At 40.9% G+C, this 25,907-nt stretch overlaps 1 protein-coding gene across 1 annotated transcript in view; it reads left to right on the top strand.

The window, feature by feature from the left end:
- Positions 1-25,907, top strand: part of gpr158a (G protein-coupled receptor 158a) — a 529,808-nt gene that overhangs the window by 263,373 nt on the left and 240,528 nt on the right. Inside the window, exon 3 of the mRNA XM_048614342.1 lies at positions 24,590-24,692. Within this exon, the coding sequence (XP_048470299.1) occupies positions 24,590-24,692 (103 nt within the window). The remainder of the gene's footprint in view (positions 1-24,589; positions 24,693-25,907) is intronic.

Genomic DNA, 25,907 nt, shown 5'->3' with positions numbered 1-25,907 from the left:
CAGATGCTGCCAGACCTGCTGAGCTTTTCCAGCAACTTCTGTTTTTGTTCCTGATTTACAGCATCCACAGTTCTTTCAGTTTTTATCATAATAATTATCTCAACAATTCTTGTGAAGGGGTACAGTTACAACATTTAAAAAACATTTGGATAATTGTATGAATAAGAAATGTTTGAAGGGATATGGCCTAAGCACAGGCAGCTGTGACTAGTTTAGTTTGTGATTATAGTTAGTGTGGACTGGTTAGACGAAAGAGTCTGCTTCCAGGCTTTATGACTCTATGACTCTGCTTTCCTAGTCTTTCCGTTCATCCATAACACCCATGTTTATTTTTGCGTGTGTGTGTGTGTGTGTGTGTGTGTGTGTGTGTAAAGGAGTTTTAAGAGGATTTGTGTTTTAATTAGTAATTATATGTTGATGGTACATAGTTGTTTACCTGTAGCTAGAGTCTAATTACTTGTAATAAATAGTAATTCTTATTAAATACAGAAACCCGGTCCATGCTTTCTGTCAAACTGGATCTAAAAGTCAGGTAAATTGGGGAATCTTTGTATACTTTTAAAATATCTTCAACTTTTGTGGCAACTCTAGGAATAGCAGGGCTACCCCAGTGAGGTGTGACAACCTCTGTCATAAAAATATTTATTGAGCCCCCACCTCCTCTGCCTTCTTGAGCAGAGCATTCAAATGTTGCAAAACCCTCTGAGAGAAAAAAAATCTCTATCCTAAATAGGTGACTCCTTTCCATGTTTTTCTCATTGTGATCATTTAGCATCTTATACACTTTAATCAAGTCTCCCTCATTCTTCTAAACCCCATTGAAAACATCCCCAACCTATGCAAACTACCCTCTTAAGACAACCCACTCATTTTGGCTATCAATCTAGCAAACTCCTCCAAACCACAATTATATCCTTCCTTAAATAAGTAGACTAAAACTGCACAACATATTCGAGATGTGGTCTCATCGATGGTCTGTATAACTGAAGTGCAACATGTTTCCTTTTATGGTCACTTCCTCCTGTAATCAAGAATAGCATCCTATTAGCCTTTTTGATTATGTGCTATATCAGCATATTAACATTTTGTGACTCATGCACAAGATTACCTAAATCCCTCTGCACCTTGGAATACTGCTGTCATTCTGCTTTTAAGTAATACACTGCTTTTTTAATATTCTTCCTACTAAAGTGAACAATTTCATATTTTCCCACATTGTACTCCACTGCCAGATTTTTGCCCACTCACTGAAACTATCTATATGTGTCTGCATAAAAACAAAGTATTGCTGATGCTGGAAATACGAAAGGAGCACGGAGAATGCTGGAGAAATTCAATAGGTCTGACAGCATCTGTGGAGACAGAAACAAAATTAAAATTTTGAGTCTGATATAAATTCTTCAGAATAGGAAGTCATACTGGACTTGAAATGTTGACTTTGTTTTTCTCTCTCTACAGATGCTGCCAGACCTTCTGAGTTTCTCCAGCATTCTCTGTATTTGGTTTATATGTCTGCCACTTCCTTTTGTCTTCTTCACAACATACTTTCCCACCTAACTTAGTGGCTTCTGCGAGTTTAGTTATCATGCCTTCACTGCCCTCATCTGAGTCACTAATGTAAATTGTAAAATATTAAGGCCCTAGCCATAACCTCCTCTGCAGGAGTCTGCTTATCATATCCTGCCAGTCATACTCCTCATGGATACTCACTTTTTCTGATAACCAGCCAATCGTCTATCCATCCTAACATGTTGTCCTTTACACTATGAGCTTTTATTTTCTGCAATAACTTTTGATGTGGAACCTTAACAAATACCTTATGGAAATCCAAGGATTGTGCAGCTACAGGCTCCCCTTTATACACAGGGCATGTTACTCCTTCAAAGAACTCCAATAACTTGGTTAAACATGGTTTCCCCATTGACAAACTATGCTGACATTGTTTCCTGCTTCCCTCACTCCTTGAATAAGGGAATATGTTTGCTATCTTATAGTATCATATGAAAACTTTCCATCACACTGATGGAAAGCTAGGGAATTTTGGAAAATGAATACTAATGCATTGACCAACTCTAATTTTTATAGTTATTAACTAGTGGTGGGTAGCAGATGCATTTTAACTTAAGTTTATTTGTAACTTTGACCAAAGGTTGGAGCTGGATTATACGGCAATAAAACCTGACGTCATGTTTAATCTCAAACTGAAAAGTATTATTTACTTGCCAGTGGGTCAAGTCTGATACCTTATCTAAGTAGCATAATTGTCAGAAGCTCCCGAACTTTTGGGTAACAATGAGATCTTTCTTCCACATTAGAGAAACCCCTCATTATCCCTCCTATAGATAAAACTGCGCACTTTCTAACAGTTCATGCATTAAACAGAGGTGAGACAGTTTGCCTTTGCTTTCAAGATACCATAGAAAATAAAACATAGAACATAGAACAGTACAGCACAGCACAGGCCCTATGGCCCACAATGTTATGTTGACCTATTATCCTACTAAGATCAAACTAGCCTGCATACCCTACATTTACTATCCTCCATGTGCCTATCCAAGAGTCGCTTAAATGTCCCTAATGTATCTGACTCCACTACCACTGCCAGCAACGAATTCCACATGCCCACCACTCTCTGAGTAAAGAATCTGCCTCTGACATCTCCCCTATACCTTCCTCCAATCACCTTAAAATTATGCCCCCTCGTGATAGTCATTTCTGCCATGGGAAAAAGTCTCTGGCTATCCACTCTATCTACACTTCTCATCATCTTGTACAGCTCTATCAAGTCAATACCACTTGGAAATAAACCATAGTTGGATATTTGAGAATAAATTGGTTTGGATTCGATGCCAGACATTCCGACAAAAGTGTGGCAACCTAATCGACTGAATCAAAATTCAGTGCAACTACATTATTTTCAAACCAAGATAATGAAAAAGTTATAAGTTGTGCTGTGCAGATGTGGACTTTCAAAGCTCTGTATCAAGAAACCATTTATTCCTCCAGCCACCTTGTTTTAACTATTCACATTCAAGTTAAAAACAGAAAATCTCACTCATTTTTTTCGGTACGTGACAATAAAAATCAATCTTCAATCTTCACTCACCATGAGCTGATCAAGTTAAGTCCAGTTAACCACAGAGACTATGCAGAGCATGTCAACCCTCATTAAGTTTGGTGAATGTGAAGTTATTGCAACTTGATAAAGGCAAACATTTACAATCGGCTTTCCAATTTATTGCAAAGCAAGCCAATTAATCTATGAGATTTTGAAACTTCAGATACGGCGATGGGATAATGCACTAAATGATCGACACAATGTAGAGCTAAAACTTTTACATGTGAAGAGAATACCCTGGGAAAAGGCAAGTATTGAGAAGCTTTTCGCATTTACCATATCAAGTGAGCTTCTTTGTCATTAATGTCAAGGTCATTTGATTAGCTGTCTCTGCTGGCTCCCTACCTCTACTGGCCTTCCTCTAAAGTTCCTTTTTACGCTAGTTCTGAACACATCTTTATCTGTTTTCTCTCTCATCTCCCCTCATGTCCGCTCCCAGTCCATCCCATCCATGAGACTCACTCCTGGCCATCCAGCTTCTTCTTCTGGTCCACAAGCTAGTTCATATTGTTTGTGGTTCTTTCCAATCAGCTGCTGTTTTTCTCTATAAGCAATAATGATAGTGGACTCTTCAGTTAGGTAACAGGCAGTGTTTCTGCAGCTGTTAATGTGCTTCTTAGAAATGTAATGCCTCCCTGGAGCAAGGGCTCAGAATGACACTAAGCGGTTGCAAAACAGTGTGAGTGGGTAGGGTGAACAGCAAAGGTTAATATTCCATCTCAGTAAGTGCATTGATAGAAAAAGGGAGCACATCCTACAGACAGAGTTTAGTGTTGAAAAAAGGTTATTAACCAGGACCTCCAATGTCGTAATCCCTTGATTACACTAAGTACCAATACTAGTGAGTGTAATATGGGGAAATAGAACAGATGAATGCGTGGCAGCAAGGTGCAGGGCTGGATGAACACAGCAGGCCAAGCAGCATCATAGGAGCAGAGAGGCTGCTTGGCCTGCTGTGTTCATCCAGCCCTGCACCTTGTTGTCTCGGATTCTCCAGCATCTGCAGTTCCTACTATCTCAGATGAATGTGTGGTGCAAGATATAGTGCAGGAGGGAAAGTTTTAGGTTTCTGATTCACTGTCAGAGAGTCAGTTACAGAGTCAGTATGGCTGAGAAGGCCAACTAATTCCTCTTATATTCCAGAAGCTTCAATTTTGTTAAGTAAACTTGGATGTGATATTTTTTCAAACGCTTTCTTAAAATACATACAGAGAACATCACTGCCATCCCTTCATCAGTCTCTGCTACCTGACCCAAAAAAATTCAATGAAGTTAATCAAATATGATCTGCCTTTCACAAATCCAGTCAGGTCTCTATAATTAACTGAAACCTCTAAAATGCTCCTTTTCTTTTTCCCTGATTATGTTTCAAGTACGTGGTTGTTTTAAAAGCCATCTGAATTACTAATATCAGTCAGTAGCAAACCTGGTTTATATGTGATTGCTAAAGTACACAAATGTGGTTGACTCATAACTGTCCTCTGAAATGGGCTGAACATGTCGCTATGTTGTAGGCAGTCCAACTCCTCAGGATGTTTAGTGACATGCAGCAATTGCTTGCTGTGCCAGCAATGCTCATATCCAGAGTGTTGCATGTATTGGCTACTGATCCTGCTCCTGCACTTTTTCCTGTAGTGTCCGCCAAAGATTGCTTCTTGGCATCATCATTTCACACGTTCATTTTCCCAGGCAGATGACAATACGTGTCTCTAATTCACCACCACCTCCATCAATTACACCACTTTTGCTAAACTTTCAGGCAGCTTGTCCGATATTCAGTTTTGGATGAGCAGAAATTTCTTATAATTAAATATTGGGAAGACCAGAGCCATTTACAAACATGCTAATTAAGGTACTCAGCCCGTACAGCTTGCTCTGCCATTTAATAGGTTCATTGCTGATAATCAGCAATTCTCATCTGTCTGACCATAGCCAGACTGTCTCATGCAAAGGCTACTCTTTCTGCTTCTGCATAGTTTCCTTTGGCCACTCCTATGAGATCAGCTAAGCTCAGTGCTGCCCCACAGCAATGAGCATGGCTGATCTAATTACTCCACATTCCTGTCACTCCCCAATGACCTATTATCCTTTGGTCATCAAGATCTACTTCAATATTGAAAAAAATTCAAAGACTGCTTTGAATAAGGTATTTGATAAGACGCGGCATCAAAGATCATTGCCTTTTAAGGAAGAGAGTGCCAGAGACTCTCAACACTCCACAAGAAAGAATTGTGCCTCCTCTCTGCTTTAAATGGGTGACCATTTATTTTTAAGGTTGTCTGCTAGTTTTAGATTTCTCACAAGATGAAACATCCTATTTAAGGGTACCTTAGAATATTGTATGTTTCAATCCTGTTGCCTCTTACTCTTCCTAAACTCTTCTAATTTGTGAACAGTTCAGGAGCTGGCTCATTCACACTCTTCTCAGTTGATTGTCTCTGGTGGGTTACCTCTAGATAGGCTCACTGATCTAATGTCTTTGGAATTTGTAGGGTATTGTTGTACAAGTGTTCAGCCATTTTAGAAGTTGTTCTTTAAAATCATTTAAAATTGATGTAACCTAAAAATAAGACTTTCTCTTAGTAGTACCAGCCATAATTTTTTTTAATATGAATCATTAATTTTATAATAAAATAGAATGTAATTGATTTCTTGAATTTGATTCATAGCTCTGAGATTATTCCGAGTGAAATAAATTGGTTTGTGTATACACATAATCTTAATGCATCAGTATCAGTTTGGTTCGTTTGGCAGCACACCTGCCTGTCAGACAGGGAGACTCAGGCAGGGTATATAACTGCACTGAGATTTGGCTTGGCACTTCATTACCCAGAGAATGTGGTATCCAAGGGGGAATTACAAATTTGTAAGGCAGGAAGAATTTTGCATACTCCACTGTGCAATCACCCTGTAATTGTGTTCTCCAAAGCACAATTAAATAGTGAAGTGCATGAACATACCAATCTGCATAACATTTACACACTCAATTCATAATAAGGCAAAATATATCTCATTATAACAAAACAACGAACTGCAGATGCTGGAAATCTGAAAGAAAAACAAATTGCTGGAGGAACTCAGCAGATCTGGCAGCGTCTGTGGAGAGAAAATTAAACTAAAGTTTTGAGTTCAGTGACTCTTCATCAGAACTTATTCGAAACGTTAACTCTGATTTCTCACCACAGACGCTGCCAGACCTGCTGAGTTTCTACAGCAATTTCTGTTTGTGTTTGATATCTCAATATGCTTAAATACATTTCCAATTAACAAGAAACTAATACCTGGTCATAACTTCTGGCTGTGGCTATACTTTTGTGGACTTTTGCATGTGATTTTAATCTAACTTCTCACCCTGTTAACACAGTCTCAGCAGATAAAGCATTGCCTCGGTCAGCACATTTCCTGCAATCAAAACTACCAAGGACTGTCTGCTCAGTTGTCTTTCTTGTTGTTGTGGACTGTTGCTGCGCACATTTTGTTTGTAACATTGCCTACAAAAAAATGCAACATTTAGTAAACAGTTTGGGCACAATCTAAACCAGTGAAAACTGTGATACAGTTTCAGGTTTGTTTTCATTCTTGGTTGAAATTTATTGTAACAATAACAAGGCATTACCTCCAATAAGAGGCAATATTCTGTCTTCTCAAAGTGGCAATATGTAAGATGAGTAATAGCGTGCTCCCTGCCCTTCACATTGATACAAGTAGAATGCTTTACTGCAGTCTTTTGTTTCTTGGTAACATAGTAACAGGGGTACACCATATAACCCCCTGAGCATGTACTACTGTTTTGTGGGTTGATGGCTGATTTGTGACCTAACTCGGGACACATGACCCTATTGCTTGTCTCTTAATATCTTTGATCAGGAAAAATCTCCATTGCTGGTCTAGCATCACTCACTGTTACTGGAAGAATTCTAAACTTCCATCACACTTTGCAAACAAAAACACATTTGAATTAGGAATTGGAGTAGGCCACTCAGCCCCTGAGGCCTGCTCAATGAGACCATGACTGATTTGATAACCCACAATTCTCGTTTATTCCCGATAACCTTTCACTCCATTGCTTATCAAAAATTCATCTACATCTGCCTTGAAAATATTCCAACTTTCTGGTCTGTATTTCACTTTTTTGTGAGTCAGTTGTGTTCAGTGGTTTTGGGGGGATTTGTGCCTGAAGCACAGTGAGATCTCTTTCCATGTTTTGCCAAACTCACCTCATTAACTACTGAGCCTGTCCCTCTGACGTCACTCATATCTGATGCTATCCATGTGCCGTTCCTGGAACAGGTTGCCACTCAGAGGATATGCAATGAAAGAGCAGCAACCCTTGCACCCATGCCATCTTTAAAAGACCATTGTGTCCCCAGAAAAGCACTGTTGATTCAGATTTCCCCTGCTCAATTCCTGATATTTACCCAAGACATGGCAGTCAAGAGGAAATTGGTGTCCTTCTTTGCAGGCAAAGTTCTGGAGATCCTGCTGGATGGGGTGGTGCAGAACCAGGATGTGTTCAATCCCCTGCCTGCAACTGGCTCTGGAGGCCACGAAACCAGACCATGCCAAGCTGGTCCAATGTTGCCACCCAGGTTAAAGCAATTTCAGCTATCTGGAGGATTGCACAGCAGTGCAGGAAGAAAGTCAGATACCTTCTCTACTTCCCCAGTGAAGATGTCACCATCTTTTCTCCCATTCCTCACATTCAATATATCTTCACAACAGCACCCAATGCCTAAAATGGCTCATGGTCAACCAGTCTCACTTTTGCCTGCAACATCGTCCCAACTTGCTCTCACCCAACGCAAGCCCCCGACAACACTAATCCTGCATGTCCACTGTGCTGCCTACTCACTTGCTCAGGGTACCCCTCCAGCTGAACCAAAAGTAACAGCTATACCTTACTTTATTGTCTCCCTCTTTTTCAGTCAATAAGGTGAGTACTGTCCTAAGCGCACAGGCTCCTTGCAGCAGCTTTACAATGATAGTTTCTGGTGCAGCTGAGGTGCAGCATTGAAATGCAGAAACACTCTGTAAGTGAGTTGAGATGTGCCATGGCAGTTCTTACAGGCCAGCACATGTAGGATGCCGATGTTGCCGATGTCCATCGATGTGGGTTGTACATGGCTGGTGCCCATGGAGCATGCCCTGAGATATTGGTGCACCCTGTTTAGCATGGAGATCTTTTGGAGCAAACAGTGAGCTACAGTTGCCAGGTGCAAGCTCTGATTCATGTGTCAAGAACTTTCAAAGCCTAGCTTTCTTGGTAAATTTGGTAAGATGGGAAACTGCATATTAATGAGGTGAGTTGCACCATTATAAGGTATTTGACAAGCAATACTCCCCCTTAATTGGCAACTCATACTGCCTAGTGAAAGGCATGCTGCAGCACTCAGCAAGTGCATAAAAGTTGCAGCGAGATGGTCCTGACTTCATGACAGGCATCTCCAGAGACCTTTCATACTCCTGTCACAAATCTCTCCATAGTTCATGTCATTCAGAACCCAAAAAGATTCCTAAACCCTGCTTTTACTACCTGTACAAGAAGAGAGTTACAAAGACTTGTGACTCTGTGAGAAAAACATTTCTCCATGAGTCTGCCTTCCTTATCTAATGAAATATAGATTGGCATTGGAGACAGTCAGAGAAGGTTCGCCAGACTGATCTACTATGGAGGCATTGTCTTATAAGGAAAGGCTGAGTCGATTAAGCCTGTACTCATTGGAGTTTAGAAGAATAAGAGGTGGCCTTATTGAAACATACAAGATTCTTATGGGACTTGACAAAGTAGATATGGAAAAGTTGTTTATCCTTATGGGACCTGAGGGCATAATCTCAGAATAGAAGGTCATACACTTAAGACATGGATGAGGAAGCATTTCTTCTCTCAGGACATAATGAATCTATGGAATTCTTTACCACAGGGGGCTGTCAAGGGTGGGTTGTTAAGTATATTCAAGGCTGAGATAAACAGATTTTTAATCAGTAAGGGGACTGAGGGTTAAGGGGAAAAGGCTGGAAAATGGAGATGAGGTTTATTAATTCAGTCATGTTCTCATTGAGTGCAGAGCAGACTCAATAGGCTGAATGGCTCACTTCTGCTCCTATGTCCTGAGGTTTTATAGTTAAACAGTAACATTTACTTGTTGATTCTCCCACAAAAGGAAACATCCTTTCCACATCCACCCTATCATGACCCCTCAGAATCTCATTTGTTTCAAATTTCAATCAAGTCACCTCCTACTATTTACAGTGACTATAAGCCTAGCCTATCTAACCTTTCCTCATAAGTAACCCACCCAACTCAGGTATTAAGAACATTAAAACACAGGAATTAGGAGCGGGAGTAGACAGTTCAGCCCTTCGAGCCCACTCTTTCAGTTAACAATATCATGGCTGATCCTATCCTGGTCTCAACTCAACTTTCCTCTCCCCATAACTCTTTATCCCGCTTTTCATCAGAAATGTATTTATTTCTTTTTTGAATCTCTTGATTGACTCTGCCTCCACTACACTCTGGGGCAGTGAGTTTCACAAATTCACAACCCTCTGAGAGAAGTAGTTTCTCCTCATCTCAGTTTTGAACCTATCCCCTCTTACTCTATATCTATGACCTCTTGTTCTAGACTGTCCCACAAGGGATGAGTCCAGTAAACCTTCTCTGAACAGCTTTCAACACATCCTTCCTTAATTACATTCCTACATTTTCCTTAAATAAGGAGAAATTTTATACACAGTACTCCTGATGTGGTCTGTCCAATGCCCTAAATAACTGATTAGAATGCTATAACCCAGGTGGCAACTTTGATCTGGTATGGAGGGATTGTTTTATGAGGAGAGGTTGTGTAGATTAAGCCTGTACTCATTGGAGTTTAGAAGAATGAGAGGTGGCCTTGTCGAAACACACAAGATTCTTATGAGTCTTAACAGGGTAGATGGGGAAAAGCTGTTTAATTTATGGGACCTGCGGGCATAATCTCAGAATGGAGGATCGTACACTTAAGATATGGATGAGGAGGCATTTCTTCTCTCAGAGCACAATGAATGTTTGGAATTCTTTACCATGGACGGCTGTCAAGGGTGGCTTGTTAAGTATATTCAAGGCTGAGATAAACAGATTTTTAATCAATAAGTGAAGCAAGAGTTAAAGGGAAAAGGCTAGGAAGTGGAGATGAGGATTATGAGATCAGTCATTATCTTATTGAGTGCGGAGAAGACTCAATAGGCTGAATGGCTTACTTCTCTTATGTCTTGAGGTTTTACAGTTAAGTCAGTGGCCCCTATTTTGAATAGAATAGAAAAGAATAACTCCCCTACTTTTGTAGTCAATTCCCTTCGCAATAAATTATAACATTCTATTTGCTCTCCTAATTACTTGCTGTACCTTCATCTAACATATTGCTATTCATTATTAGGACACCCAGATCTCTCTGTATATTAGATTTTTACAATCTTGCACCTTTTTGATAATATGCTTTTTCTTATTATTCTTGGCTCAATTGACAATTTCATATTTTCCCACATTAGGTCTTTTGCCCAATCACTTACCCTATCTGTACATCTTTGTCGCTTCCGTATATTGGCTTCAACAATTGTTTTATGACCTACTTTTGTTCCATCAGCAAGTTTCACCACCATATCTTTGGACCCTGCTTTTGTATTCCAGTCCTCTTGAAGTGAATGCTAACATTGCATTTGCCTTCCTAACTGTCAACTGAACTTTAATGTTTACTGAAAAAGAATCCCGAACTCAAATTCCCAAGTCCCTTTGTGCTTCAGATTTCTGACGCCTTTCACCATTTAGAGAATAGTTTACACCTCTATTCTTTCTACCAAAGTGCATAACCTCATGGTTTTCCACATTGCATTCCATCTGCCACTCTCCTAGTTTGTCCAGGTCCTTCAGCAGCCTGTCTACTTCCCCTACACCACATGCTCCAAGACCAATTCTGATCTCCCTGTAACCTTCTGAGACCATATTCATTTACCTCAACTCGCACCGTCAGTTTGTTTTCCTTATTCAGAATGCTTTGTGTATTAAGATACAAAGCCTTTACATTGTTCTGTTATCAAATTTACCTATGCTTTTATGGTTCCTTGGTACAATATGATATTTACACATTCTGCCCCTTCCTTTTAGTTTCTGGTGATGATCAACCCCAGACTAACCTGCAATCCTGCCTTCTCCTTTACCTTTGATATTATAATTTTCCATGCGACTGAGCTCATGCCCCCACACTATTTGAATCAAAGTACCCGATGACAAATAGCGTTTCACATTGTGAGTTGCTTCCAAAATATAAAACAATTCCTATAATTAAAAGTATAATTTTTTTTTAGCAATATGTAATTTCACATGAATTTTATTCTATTGCAGATGGCAATGCAGATGTGGTAGAAATAAATTGATTTATTACCCAATACATCAATTAATAATAAAGATGTTGTGTATGAACTGTATCACTAGAATGATAAAAATAAAAGCTGAACCAAAATGATTCTCATTTTGTATTGGGTAAATCAGTTTAGACTTATATTGACAGCAGGGGAGACTGAGACTTGTTTTTGGAGTTTTTTTTTCCTGTCACCAATGAAGCTGATTCTAAAGTGACAAACTGGTTGAAGCACTGTCACTACTAACAGCTCAAACATCAGCACTGATGACAATTCCACTGCATCAGCATCAGTAACAGCTCCAGTACCAATACCAGCACTAGCACAAGCAACACTTTTGCACTGACCTCAGTACCAATCCTGACAATTACTTCAACCCCAATGTCAGCAGCAACATTAGCAACAGCAATGTCAATAGTTCTGCTGCTAGCACTGGCACTGACCATAATTCCACTGACAGGTACAGCAATAGCAGTAGTTTTCTTCCACAGTAAGATCATCTTTTTGCATGTTTGTAATGATTCACTTTGTAGCTCTCTCTACTCCCAGTTAGAAGGTGGCCATTCAAGTACTTTTGGGGCAGAATCTTGTTGAGGTGTCTGGGACACTGCTTGCTGTTTGCAGAGCTAGCAAAACAGTTGCGTTTCCTCTTTTCAAGAAGGCTGGACCCTCTGCTAGGACTTGTTTGCTCTGACCACTTTTCTCTTCCTGTTTTTAGTTCTTGTTTCTTTCTTACTTTTATTTCTTTACTTACTTCCCTTTACTAACGGTAAGAAATCCCAGCGTGGACCTCGTGGTGGCAGCAAGTGAGCCCCTATTTACTTCTCTGGGGTGAACACGCAACTTGACAAAGGAATTGGTGGCCCACGTTGGCCGTGGTGACATTAGCGAGGTAGGCCCAGTGGCGAAAGATGGCATCTGACAATCAGCAACTTCATTGTTGGTTGGTCCGGGCACTGGCAGCATCGGATGTGGCGGCATCGACTATGTGGCTCCAGCAGCAAAAGGTGCCGCCTGAAATGTGGCGACTTCAACGTTGGTTCAGTCCGGTGTAAACAGCGGCAAGGCAACGGAAATGGGATGGCAGTGCAGGCGTTGTTGCTGATGAGCTGGCTCAGGACTGATAGACTCTCTTTAAGCTATGTCTTTCTTTTTTCTTATTCTTAAAGCTATTCAAAATGGCGCATGATCATGGCAAAAGTATAAAAGCTTTCCACTCTATTGTACTCTTTTTCTCACTGTAAAATACACATGACAATAAATCATAAATCATCCCCTTCTGGATGTTCAGCTCCTTGAGCAGGCACTGAGTACCTTTGATCAAGGGACAAGCCACAGATGTCACTTAAAATCGAAAGAACTGTGGATGCTGTAAATCAGGAACAAAAACAGAAGTTGTTGGAAAAGCTCAGCAGGCCTGGGAGCATCTTTGAAAGAAAAATCAGAGTTAACGTTGCGGGTCCGCTGACCTATCCTCACCAGACCCGCAACGTTAACTTCGATTTTTTTCTTCACAGATGCTACCAGATCTGCTGAGTTTTTCTAGCAATTTGTGTTGTTTGCACAAATGTAACTATGGTTTTAGTTGCCAGTCATGCTGTGTAGTGATGGGACTGCCTGTAGGTGGGCTACTTCCAGCACTGGAGGAATGGGACCTTGATGTGGTCATTTATTGGTACCGAAGGACCTCAATTGGCAGCAGGCCTTCTCTCCAATGACTGAATCTTGGCGAGGGCTGATTTTAGGGTTAGGAATGCTGCCATCTTGCCTCTATAAATACGTTTCCCACCTCCAAGCTCGTGACCCAAGTGAGCAGAAGATTCTGCTCAGGATTTAGACCAGGCTGACACTCCAGTGCGGTACCAAGGGAATGGTGCCCAATTGGGGGGTGCCAGCTTTCATTTCATGTTTTAACTTGAGACTTTGTTTGCTGACTGAGATGGATATATTAGCTGCTACTGCACTTCACAAGAAGAGTGGGGAGTTACTCTGGTGTCCTTGCCAATGTTTATCCCTCAGCTGACATCACAAAATAGATTAACCAGTCATTTCTCCATTGTTATGTGTGAGGTTTTACTGTGTTGTAATTGGCTGTTATGTTTTGTACACTATAGTAGTAAAAAGTTCTTCAGTAGTGATAAAACACTTTGGCCCATCCTCAAATCATGAAAGATGCTAAATAAACACAATTCCTTCTTTTCATGATCTACACTGCTGTGTTGTGCCTGGTAAACTACTTAGTTCCAAGTTAGTGTGTTAACCTCAATAAATATTCAGATTTAATGCAAAAATATTTAATTAATTGACAAGTGCAATATGGGAATTAGTCTTGGTTTGCTAACCTACAATCAAATTCACAAAAAAGGCGAATGTGCAAAATGAACCAATCTTGACAACAGTGAATTGCAAAAACACCACCCAAAGTGTTTTGTCACTGGCGCACACTACTGGAATTAAATTCCCTAGATTAACCCTTTCAAGTACTGAATGCCAGTTGGAAGTTGCCGATGTGCTAACTGCTAGACATGATTTTCCTTTGTATGCCCAACTGGATGGGAATATTGAAAGGTCCATGAACAATATTGTTCTTACCACAGAGAAGCATTGTACTTTTTATTCAACACTTAAAATTAATGCTGTATGATAGAATAATTCTATTAGACCCTTTTCCTATAATTTTGGTGGTTTTTTTTTTTGCTAAGCTTTGCATTTTGCAGCAACAACCCTGAAATCCCATGAGTTGTGTTCCCAGTGACCACTATGAGCCAGACTGGAGTAAGTAAGTTGCTGAGATCACAGAAAGAGGCAATTCAACTGATTGTCCATGCTGACATGTTGTATTCTTCTTTAGTGTTAGCTCTAGCTCTCACCATAACTCTGCCCCCTCATCCTTCCCCGTCTCCCTCTTTAATATTTAGGCATTGTGTGTTTCTTGACTGTAGCACTGAATTCCCTTTGTGGTTTTTAATTGCCAATCTCAGAAATCATTTTCCTGCTGTCACTTGCATGAACACATTGATTGTGCATACTTACTCTATTATTCTCCAGGCATTTCTTTGTTCCCATCCATTCATAAAATCATAGAAATTTCATTACCATAGTGGAGTATTTTGCTTAGTGGTAGTCTGCGAAGGAGATAAGGTGAATTACTTCCAAAGTCTCATTTTCAATGACATCAATTAACACTGCTTTATCACATCTTTCTGTTCATTTTACTCTCAAATATGAATATGTCAGTTTCTCTGGTAGATCACCAACAGTCCTAGTGCTTCAGTAATGGGTCTCTTTCATGGAATTGCTGATGAAAATTTATGTACATAATGTTTTGAGGCTCTCACAATGACAGGGAATATGTATTACATTTCTTAATCCCTCTCTTTTGATGCATTTTTGATCACTTCTTACTTTTTTGATCCCTGCAGACAGTTTGATTGGATTTGATTTAACTGATTGATTTTATTGTCACGTGTACCAAAATACAGTGAAAATCTTTGTTTAGAGTGCGACAGGCAGATCACAGCAAGCAAAGGATGTACAGATCAAAAAGTCTCAGAGGCATATAGGTTACATTGCAAGTTACATTATTTGAGGCTAGAGTCCATTCAACAGTCTGATAACGGCCAGAAAGAAGTTGTTCCTGAACCTGCTCGTGCGTGTGTTCAGGCGTCTGTGTCTTCTGTCTGGATGGAAGAGGTTGTAGGAGATCATTACCAGGGTGCAATGGGTCTTTGATGATGTTGGCCGCCTTTCTGCAGCAACGAGCCGTGTAAATAGAGTCCATGCATGGAAGGTTGGCGTCCATGATTGTCTGGGCTGTGCACATTGGCTTCTGTAGTTTGTTATGGTCCTGGGCAGAGCAGTTTCCATACCAGGCTGTTATGCACCCGGACAGTATGCTTTCAATGGTGCATCTGTAGAAGTTGGTGAGGGACCTTATGGACATGGTAAATTTCCTGAGCTGCCTGAGGAAGAAGAGGCATTGTTGTGCCTTTTTGACCATTGCATCTACGTGGGGAATCCAGGATAGGACGTCAGTTATCGTCACTCTGAGGAACTTGATGCTCTTCACCCTCTCAATCTCAGTTCCGTTGATGTAGCTGGGCGCGTGTTCACTTCCCTCTCTGAAGTTGATGATCAGTTCTTTAGTTTTGCTGACGTTGGGAAACAGATTGTTTTCTTTGCACCACATCATCAAGCTCTTCTGTATTTTGACTTGTTGTTGTTAGATATCGTTCCACTACGGTGGTGTCATCAGCGAACTTGTAGATGGCGTTCATTCAGAATTTGGCAACACAGTTGTAGGTGTAAAGGGAGCACTGTAGGGGGTGAGGACACATCCTTGGGGGGGCAGGGGGAGGGGAGGCTCCAGTGTTGACTGTTATTGTGGAAGAGGTGCAGTTACCTATCCTCTCTGATTGTGGCCTGTGGGTCAGAAAGCTGAGGATCCAGCTGCAGAGGGCAGAGCCGAATCCAAGGTCATGCAGTTTTGAGATCAGTCTGGAGGGAATAATGGTGTTGAAGGCGGAGCTGTAGTCAATAAACAGGAATCTGATGTTGGTGTCTTTGTTGTCCAGAAGTTCCAGGGATGAGTGCAGGGCTAGGGATATGGCATCCTCTGTGGATCTGTTATGTCAGTAGGAAAACTGTAGAGGATTGAGGCAGGTTGGGAGACTGGAGTTGATGTGGGCCATGACCAACCTCTCAAAGCACTTCATGATTATTGAAGTCAGAGCTATTGGGCTGTAGTCATTAAGGCACACTGCACGTGTTTTCTTATGTACGGAGATGATGGTGGTCTTCTTGAAGCAGGTGAGGACTTGTAGGAGGGAGAGGTTGAAGATGTCGGTGAATACCTCCGTCACTATCTCTGCACAGGATCCAAGTGCTCAGCCGGGGACGCTGTCCGGGCCCATTGCTTTCCTTGGGTTGGCTCCCAGGAAAACTGGTCTGAGTTCTGAAGCGGTGACAGAGGGAACAGGTGTGTCTGGGGCTGTGGGGCAGGCATCGCCACGCCGGTGGTATTCTGCTCAAACCTAACATAGAAATCACTGGGTGTGTCGGGGAGGGATGTGTCATTGTCTGCCATCTTACACTCTTTCGTTTTGTATCCTGTAATGTCGTTTAGGCCTCGCCATAGACAGTGGGAATCTGGTAGGTCTGGGCCTCTAACTTGGTCCACTACTGCCTCTTGACCTCTCTGATGGCTTTGCGAAGAATGTATCTGGATTTTCTGTATTGGTCCGGGTCACCCAACTTGAATGCTGCATGTCTGGTCTGCAGGAGGGAGCAGATTTCCTGGTTCATGTGAGGTTTACGGTTGGGGAACACTTGGATTGACTTCTTTGGTACACAGTCCTCCGCGCATTTGCTAATGAAGTCAGTGACAGTGGTGACATACTCATCCAGGTTTTAGGCTGAACACTTCAACACGGTCTAGACCATCAAGTCCAAGCAGTCCCGAGATGGTCTTCCACTGCCTCGGACCAGTACTGTACAACTTTTTGTGAAGGATTCTCCCGTTTCAGCTTCTGTTTGTGAGCTGGGAGGAGGAACAAAGCGCTGTGGTTGGATTTTCTGAAGCATGGGTGGGAGTTTAAGCGGTAGGTGTCTTTGATGGCTGTGTAGCAGTGGTCCAGAATGTTCGGTCCCCTGATGGGGCAGGAGGTGTGTTGGTGGGATTTTGGCATCACCTGCTTGAGGTTGGCTTGGCTGAAGTCACTGGCCACAATGAATTGGGCCTCGGGGAATTTTGTCTCTAGTGTGTTAGTGGCTGTGTAAATCACATCCAGGGCATTCGTCACATCCGTGTGGGGTGGTAGGTAGGCTGTTGTCAGGATGGCGAGGGTGAACTCTCCTGGTAGGTAATAGGGACGGCATTTTAATGTAAAGTATTGTAGGTCCAGGGAACAGTGGCTTGCCAGGGTCACTACGTCTGAGCACCAGGAAGCATTGATCTGGAAGCATACCCCACCGCCCTTAGCCTTACCTGAGGATGCCATGCAGTCCATGTCGTGTATGGAGAACCCATCTGTTGTTTTGATACGCTGTGATAAAAGCAGATTGAAGGAGAAAATCAATTGTCAATATGTATACAACATTAATTATAAAATGCATTCTTCATAAAGTAGTGCAGCATATTCTAGAATGCATAATAAATAGTCATCAATCGATGTGCAATCCAAATGGCTAGAAATCTGTAATCTTCTCTGATCTATTTCTAACAGACTCTGGCGTTCTAGTTATTCATTTGTTGTATTATTAGTGAAATTGAGCAATCACAGAAGAATAAGAGGAAGGGAGCATGAGAAGTGCTGAAATAGGTTGTGGAATTCAGTTTTGTGGCATCAACTGGAGATGGTGCAGTAAAATTTGGAGGTTTTCAAGGTTAGGGACAGCTCATCCAGCTGTGTTTTGGTGCTATTCCTTTATACCTTGTTTGTGGAAGGATGTTTGTGCTGATGAACCAGGAAGCTGCCACATGGCTCTGTCATAACATGACTCTCTCCTTTTGGCTAATGTGGCGCACAGTTTGTTAATGTGGATCACACAGCTCCATTTATTCTTCTGTCTGAAGCAAATTTTGGTGGGGGGAAGGGAGATGAGCTTGGTTTCTGCCAAGGGATGAGTTAGTCTTACGAGTGCAATAAAAAGGTAGACAGTCCATTACTTACTCCCACCAGTGGAGCATAATGAATCTGGTGGAGGGGCAGGCAGGAAGTCCATACTCCTACTGTTGCCAGACTATTTTGGCCCTTCATCCTTTTCCAGTCTGCCTGCCATTTTTCTGATCAGCCTACCTCACTTTCCCAAACTGACTTCCTCCCTTGACCAGCCTCCATGAACCATTTCTTTTATCCATTCATGGAATGTGAGTATCGTTGGTGAGGTCAGTATTTACTGCCCACTGCTAATTGCCTTTGAGAAGTTGGTGGTGAGCTACCTTCTTGAACTGCTGTAGTCCCTTTAGTATAGATACTGCTGCAACATTGATGGGGAGGCAGTTTCAGGATTTTGATTCATTCATATTGAGGGAACTGCAATATATTTCCAAGTCAGGGTGATGTGTGGCTTGGAAGAGAAACTGTAGGTGGTGGTATTTCCATGTATCTGCTGTCGTTGTCCTTCTAAATGACAATGGCTGTCGGTTTGGAAGGTGATTTTGAAGAAGCCTTGGTGAATTTCAACAGTGCATCTTGCAGATGATACACACAGCTTATAATATATGTTGGTGAATGTTTGAGGTTGTGGTGCCAATCAAGCTGGCTGCTTTGTCCTGAATAGTTTCAGAGATAGTGGGAACTGCAGATGCTGGAGAATCTGAGATAACAAGGTGTAGAGCTGAATGAACACAGCAGATGCTGCTTGGCCTGCTGTGTTCATCCAGCTGTACACCTTGTCCTGAATGGTGTCAAGTTTCTTGAATATTTTTGTAGTTGCACCCATCTAGGCAAGTGGGAATATTCTCTCATGCTCCTGATTTATGCTTTGCAGATGGTAACAGGCTTTGGGGAGTCAGGAGGTGAGTTACTTGCTTCAGGATTCCTAAACTCTGACCTGCTTTTACAGTTGCAATATTTTTATGGCTAATTCCAATCAGTTTCTGATCAATGGTAACTTTCAAGGCGTTACCGAAGTATTGAGCGCTGATAATGATATTGAAATCAAAAGGCAGTATTCGATTCTGTCTTGTTGAAGATGGTCATTCCCTTCTAACTGTGCTGCCTTGCCTGCTAACTGTGTCCTGCCAGTGGGACAGGACATACCCAATGATGGTGATGATGCTTCCTGGGACATTGAACTCCAGTCCCTTCAGGTATCAGGATAGTTGGATAGAGTGGTTAAGATGGCATATGGTATACTTGTCTTCATTAGCTAAGGCGTAGAGTTGAAGAGCAGGGAGGTTTTGCTGGAACTCTATGAAATGTTGGTTATCCTACAACTAGACTATTATGTCTAATTCTGGAATCCACATGATAGGAGGAATGTAATTGATTTGGAGAGGGTGCAGAGGAGATTTCTCAGAATGTTGCCTGGGCTGCAGAGTTTCAGTTACGAAGAGAGATTTGACAATGTGGGATTGCTTTCCTTAGAGCAGGAGAGATTGAGAGAGGACATGATTGAAATGTCTAATATTATGATAAGGTAGATAGGAACAGTCATGGAAGGATGAATTACCATGGGCATAGATTTAAAGTAAGGGCCAGAATGTTTAGATGTTAGGAAAGATATTTTCACTCAGAGGAAGTTGAGATTCCTTGATTCCCTTACTGATTAAAAATCTGGCAATCTCAACCTTGAGTATACTTCATGATGCAAATTCTACAGCCCTCTGTGGTAAAGAATTCCACAGATTTACTGCCATCGTATTTTCCCTCATTAAACTCCATCTGCCAGGTTTTTGCCCAGTTGCTTCACCTGTCTATATCCCTCTGCCAGCTGTTTGTGTCATGCTCATCACTTGCTTTCCACCTATTTTTGGCTGTAGTACATTCACCTCACTCATCTAAGTAATTCAGATACATTGTAAATAATTATGGCACCAGCACTGATCCCTGTGGAACACCACTAGTTACAGGTTGCCATCCTGAAAATGCTGTCCTAATCCCATTTCTCTGTCTTCTATTAATTAGTCAATCCTCTATCCATGCTGATGTACTACTTCCAGTACCATGGGCTCTTATTAAGTAGCGTAACGTGGTATCATCAAATGCTTTCTGAAAATATAAATATATTGCATCCACTGCTTCTCCTTTATCTATCCTACTTAGTACCTCAAAGAATTCTAATAAATATGATTTTTGCTTCATGAAGCCAGACTGACTCTGCTTAATCATATTATGTATTTCTAAATGATCTGGTATCATACCCTTCATAATACACTGTAATATTTTCCCAATAACAGACATTAAGCTAACTACCCTTTAATTGCCTCTTTCTGTCTTCTTTCATTTTTAAAGTAAAAGTGTTAAATCAGCAGTTTTCCAGTCCTCTGAGACTTTTCTGGAATCTAAAGATTCTTGGAAGATTACTGTCAGTGCATCTCCTATTTCTGTAGCTGCTTATTTTAATAATGCATCCCGTCAGCTCCAAGGGATTTATAGGTCTTTAGCCCTTTGGTTTCCCTGGTATTTTTTCTCTCGTGATAGTTGTTGTCTTTATCTCTTCTCTTTCTCTTTCCCTTTGATTATTTAATATTTTTAGAATGCTATTAGTGTCTTCTCTTGTGAAGACTGAAGCAAAGTATTTGTTCAACTCCTCTGTTATACCCTGCTGGCCGATTATTTCCCCAGCCTCATTCCCTAAGGGACCTATGTTAACTTTGACCTCTGTCTTCTTTTCTGTGTGTTTAAATAAACTCTTACAGTCTATCTTGATATTACTTGTAAGTTTACGCTCAAGGTTTATTTTCTCCTCTGTTATTTTTTAGAAAGGACAGGAGGGAATGAAATGGGGTTTTAAAAACTTTTATTCTGGTTTTTAAAACTTTCCCAATCCTCTGGCTTTCAGTTTGATGTGATCCTTAACTTTATTGATTAACTACGTTTGGTGAATTCCCTTCCTAGAATTCTTCTTCTTCACCGGCATATACCTTTGTTGTGAGCCATGAAGTTTTTTTTTAACATTTGCCATTGTTCCTCAAACACGTTTGCTGATAAACTCCTTTCCCAGTTCACTCCTCCTGGCTTTGCTCCCATTCCACTATAATCAGCCTTATTCAAGCTTAGCATGGCTGTTTCTGATCTACATTCTTCTCTCTCAAACTGAATGCTAAATTCTACTATATTTTGTTCACTGCTACTGAGGGAGTTTTTTTACTCTGACTTCACTTATTAAACCTACCTCATTAGATCCAAGATAACCTGATCACTTTTTGGCTTCACAACAACTCTATGAACACTTCCTTGAGGCAATCTTTGCCAATCTGGTTAGCACAATCTACATGAAGATTAAATTCATTCATGATAAATCTCCTATTTTTGTTACATGCCTACATTATTTCCTGATATATTCTCTGTCCTACTGTATAGCTACAATTAGTGGGCCAAGAGACTTGTTCCCATTTTATTTCTTAACTCTTTCTATATAGATTCTACATCTTCTGATCCAACATCATTTCTTGCTATCAGACTTATTCCATCCTTTACTAACAATACAACACCACCACCATTTCCTTCCTTCCTGTCCTTTTGAAAAGTCACATATCCCTTCACCAGTTTCTCTTTATTCACAATACATAATGTCCTCAAAGACCTCCAATAGATTGGTTAACCATAATTTTCCTTGCTCAAAACAACGTTTACTTTGCTTGATTATTTCAGACTGAGTTAAGTGCCATTCTCACTTCTGCCATAATAGCTTTTAGCATGTTCTTTTGACAGGTGCTAAGCTAACCAGACTATAGTTTTCTGCTTTTTGTGTCATTCCTTTTTTGAATAAAGGAATTACATTTGCTATCTTTCAATCAAATGGGACTTAGCCCAAATCTTGGAGGGTTTGGAAAATTAAAACCAAAGCATCGTCTATCTCACTAGCCACTTATTTTAAGACCCTAGAATGAAATACATCAGGACCCAAGCACTTGTCAGCCTGCAGTTCCAACAATTTACTCTAAGCTATTTTCCTTTAGATTGATTTTACCTAAATTCCTCCCTCTCTTCCATTTCCTGATTTGTATTTGCTTCTGAGATGTTACTTGTACTTCTATAGTGAAGATTAATATAAAGTGCATGTTTAATTCATGTGACAGCTTCTTATTTTCCATTGCTATTTTTCCATTCTCGCTTTCTATATGACCAGTGCTTACTTTGATAATTCCTACTTTTAAAAAATATTTAAAGAAACTCCTATGACCTGTTTAGTTTTCTCTCATACTGCAATTTTCCCCTTCTAAATATTTTTAGTATTTCTTTGCTGTTGGTTTAAATAAATTCTGTCCAATCTTCTGAAATGCCACCTGTCCTTGTACAATTCAAAGCTATCTTTGTTACGTACAGATTAAAGAACATAGAACATAGAACATAGAACATTACAGTGCAGTACAGGCCCTTCGGCCTTCGATGTTGCACCGACCTGTGAAACCAATCTGAAGCCCATCTAACCTAAACTATTCCATTACCATCCATATGTTTATCCAATGACCATTTAAATGCCCTTAAAGTGGGAGAGTCTACTATTTTTGCAGGCAGGGCATTCCACGCCCTTACTACTCTCTGAGTAAAGAACCTATCTCTGACATCTGTCCTATATCTGTCACCCCTCAATTTAAAGCTATGTCCCCTCATGCTAGCCATCACCATTCGAGGTAAAAGGCTCCCACTGTCCACCCTACCTAATCCTCTGATCATCTTGTAAAGAAGAGTGAAAGGAAATCAATTCACCCATCCACCTGGTCCATGGCAGTGGAAAAGCCAGAAGGACATATTATTTCTTAAATAGTGAGGGATTGCAATGTGTTGATGTCCAAAGGGATCTGCTCATCCTTGTTTGTGAGCCACTAAAATCAGTGCAACAATCGATGAGAAAGGCAACTTGTATATTGGCTTTCATCACAAGGGGATTTTAGCACTGGAGTCTTGCTGCATTTGTATGGAGCCCTACTGAGACTGTACCTAGAGTGTAATGTGCAGTTTTCTTCTTCTTACTTAAGGAAACATATACTTGTCATAGAAGGAGAGTTCACCAGACTGATCCCAGGGATTTGTCTCTTAGGAGAGATTGACAGAATTTGGCGTGCGTTCTTTAGAGCTTTGAGGAATGAGTGGTGGTCTCACTGAAATATGCCAAATTCTTACTGGTATGACAGGGTGAATTGTAGATAGGATAGTGACTCAAGAATGAGGAGACATAATCTCAGGATAAGGGGTAGGCCATTTAAGACTGAGATAAAGAAGAATTTATTTTGTCAGAAAATATTAAATCTTAAGAATTATGTATCCTAGAGGACTGTGAAAGCTCAATCTTTGAGTATACTCAAGACAAAAGCTGGTAGGTTTCTGGAGATTAATGCCATCAAGGAATTTGGAGATATCACAGGAAAGTGGCATTGAGGTAGATGATCAGCCTTGATCTAATTGAATAGTGATGTAGGCTTGAAGGGCTGAATGGCCTACTCCTGCTCCTACATTTCTCTGTTGTTAAGTTTGCATCTGCTGTCTGTCTGAATGGGTAGAAAGCAGCAGCTGCTCAATGGGTGGGCTTGAAAATTCAGGCAATAGCCAGCTTCCCATCAGCACTACAGGAAGATGTATCAGCATGCAGGCTCATGATGAGAGTGTTTAGCAAGGTCTTGTGACTGTGTAGAAAGAGACAGGTTCAAGGGAGGCCCCGGTTTTCCATATGGGGCCAGAGGATCATGACTGCTTCAGGTATCCCCACAGAGGAGTGCTTCACCTTTACCTTGGAGGCCTTCTGTCCTGTTTAGAAACCCACTTCTGCTGAGTGAGAAAACCACAACAGTTTCTCCATCTAGGCCCATTTGAAGTGCCTTCTGGTCCTATCAACATTAAAGAACTCCAATAAACAGCTACACCAAACCTAGCCCACCAAATTAATGGAGTAAAATTTACAAATTGTCATGAACAGAACAGGAATCAGAATCACTCCATATTAACTGTGGTCTCTCTTCTTACCTGACTGTCTTCATCTCAGTGATTGTGTTTGGTATTAATTTTAGCCGCAACTGAATTCAGTAGTGCAAGGAAACGATCCCATGTTTCAGATTCTGTTTGCAGCTTTTGCAGAACTCTGACTTCTGGATGCTTACATCCCTATTCTATTGTTGCAGTGACTTTATTCGCCTTTGTTGGTGAAGCCAGCTTCTAAACTTAATGGACTTTCTGAGTTGCCATTCCATTGTAGTTATTCAATGCATTACAGGACTGGTCAGAAGCAGGACTGACAGTTCAACATTTTGTGTTTCACATTTCAGCCAGAACCTTCAATTGTTTCCAGCAAGTTAGATTTGCTGCCTGTGTCCATACAACCAGGATGTAACTATCAGTTTTTTTTTTCTCTGTGGCAACTTGCATACCTCACCTTAAGCTGCTTCAAGTTATTTTGTCTTTTGTTTCCCCATTCCAGTGCATTTCACCTAAAGGCCGTGGATTCATGCTAGGAGCGTATGACTGTTCTTGTAAATCTGGATTCTATCGTCCCAGTGGTGTGTCCCTGAACAACTTTGATGGTAAGTGCTCCTGCCTGGCAAGAAATGGGCCTGCTTAATAATGCAGCATCTTTTTTTTCTTAATTTTATCAGGGGCATGCACTTGATTCCTGAAGAGCTTAGATGCTGGGTTTATGTAATCAATTAAAAATGATATCCCATGTACCCTGTAATCTGTAATTCACCCAAAGGTCAGGTAAAAATGCCATCAAGATGTTTGATTTAAAACAGACTGGCATAAACTCCTACATGTTAATGTGCAACATCTTACTGTAAACTATGCTGCGAATAGACCATAGTCACGTTATGTGTATATTTAGAGGTAATAATATTCTAGCACTGCTTGAACATAGAACATAGAACAGTACAGCATAGTACAGGCCCTTCGGCCCACGATGTTGTGCCGAACTTTTACCCTAATCTTAAGGTCTATCTAACCTCCACCCCTACCTTATACTGTTATCCATATGCCTATCCAATAGCAGCTTAAATGCCCCTAATGAGGCCGACTCCACTACCCTCTCCGGCAATGCATTCCACGCCCCGACCACTCTCTGAGTAAAGAACCTACCTCTGACGTCTCCCCTATATCTACCTCCACTCACTTTAAAACTATGCCCCCTCGTAATAGCTACCTCCACCCTAGGAAAAAGTCTCTGGCTGTCCACTCTATCTATACCTCTGATCATTTTGTACACCTCTGTCAAGTCATCTCTCATCCTTCGTCGTTCTAAAGGGAAAAGCCCTAGCTCTCTCCTAACTTGGAGTGATTAAAATGCTACTTCCAATGAATTCTGAGCTGAAGCCTACAGGAAAATGTCTAACTATTATTGTTTGCCCTGAGATGCCCCACTCCAGTAAATATGACCCATAAGTATGTTAGAAAGGTTTTTAAAAGCTACTGTATTCAAACCACATCACTGCATTAGTAAGAGGTATGAATAGAAGCCACTTTGACACACTTCAACTGAATATTTCTCAGCCAAGACTGTATGAAAGGATTAAAAAAAATTGCAGAAAGCTCATATCATAAGATCAGTGAGTAATATTTATGATCGCATCTTTATTGCTGCAGTGCTTATCAACCTTTTATCTCATCCTCCTTTCTATGAAAGCAGGAAATTTTGTGATATCTTCTCATCTAACTAAGTACTAAACAGCCCTCCCCGCTACAAACAGGCATGCTTCTCATTCAACAAGGTGCAGGGCTGGATGAACACAGCAGGCCAAGCTCCT

Source organism: Rhincodon typus, chromosome 2 (assembly GCF_021869965.1).
Source record: "Rhincodon typus isolate 14 chromosome 2, sRhiTyp1.1, whole genome shotgun sequence".
Classification (NCBI taxonomy): Eukaryota; Metazoa; Chordata; class Chondrichthyes; order Orectolobiformes; family Rhincodontidae; genus Rhincodon; species Rhincodon typus.
Note: the sequence above shows the minus strand (reverse complement) of the source record. Positions and strands in the feature narration are given on the sequence as shown.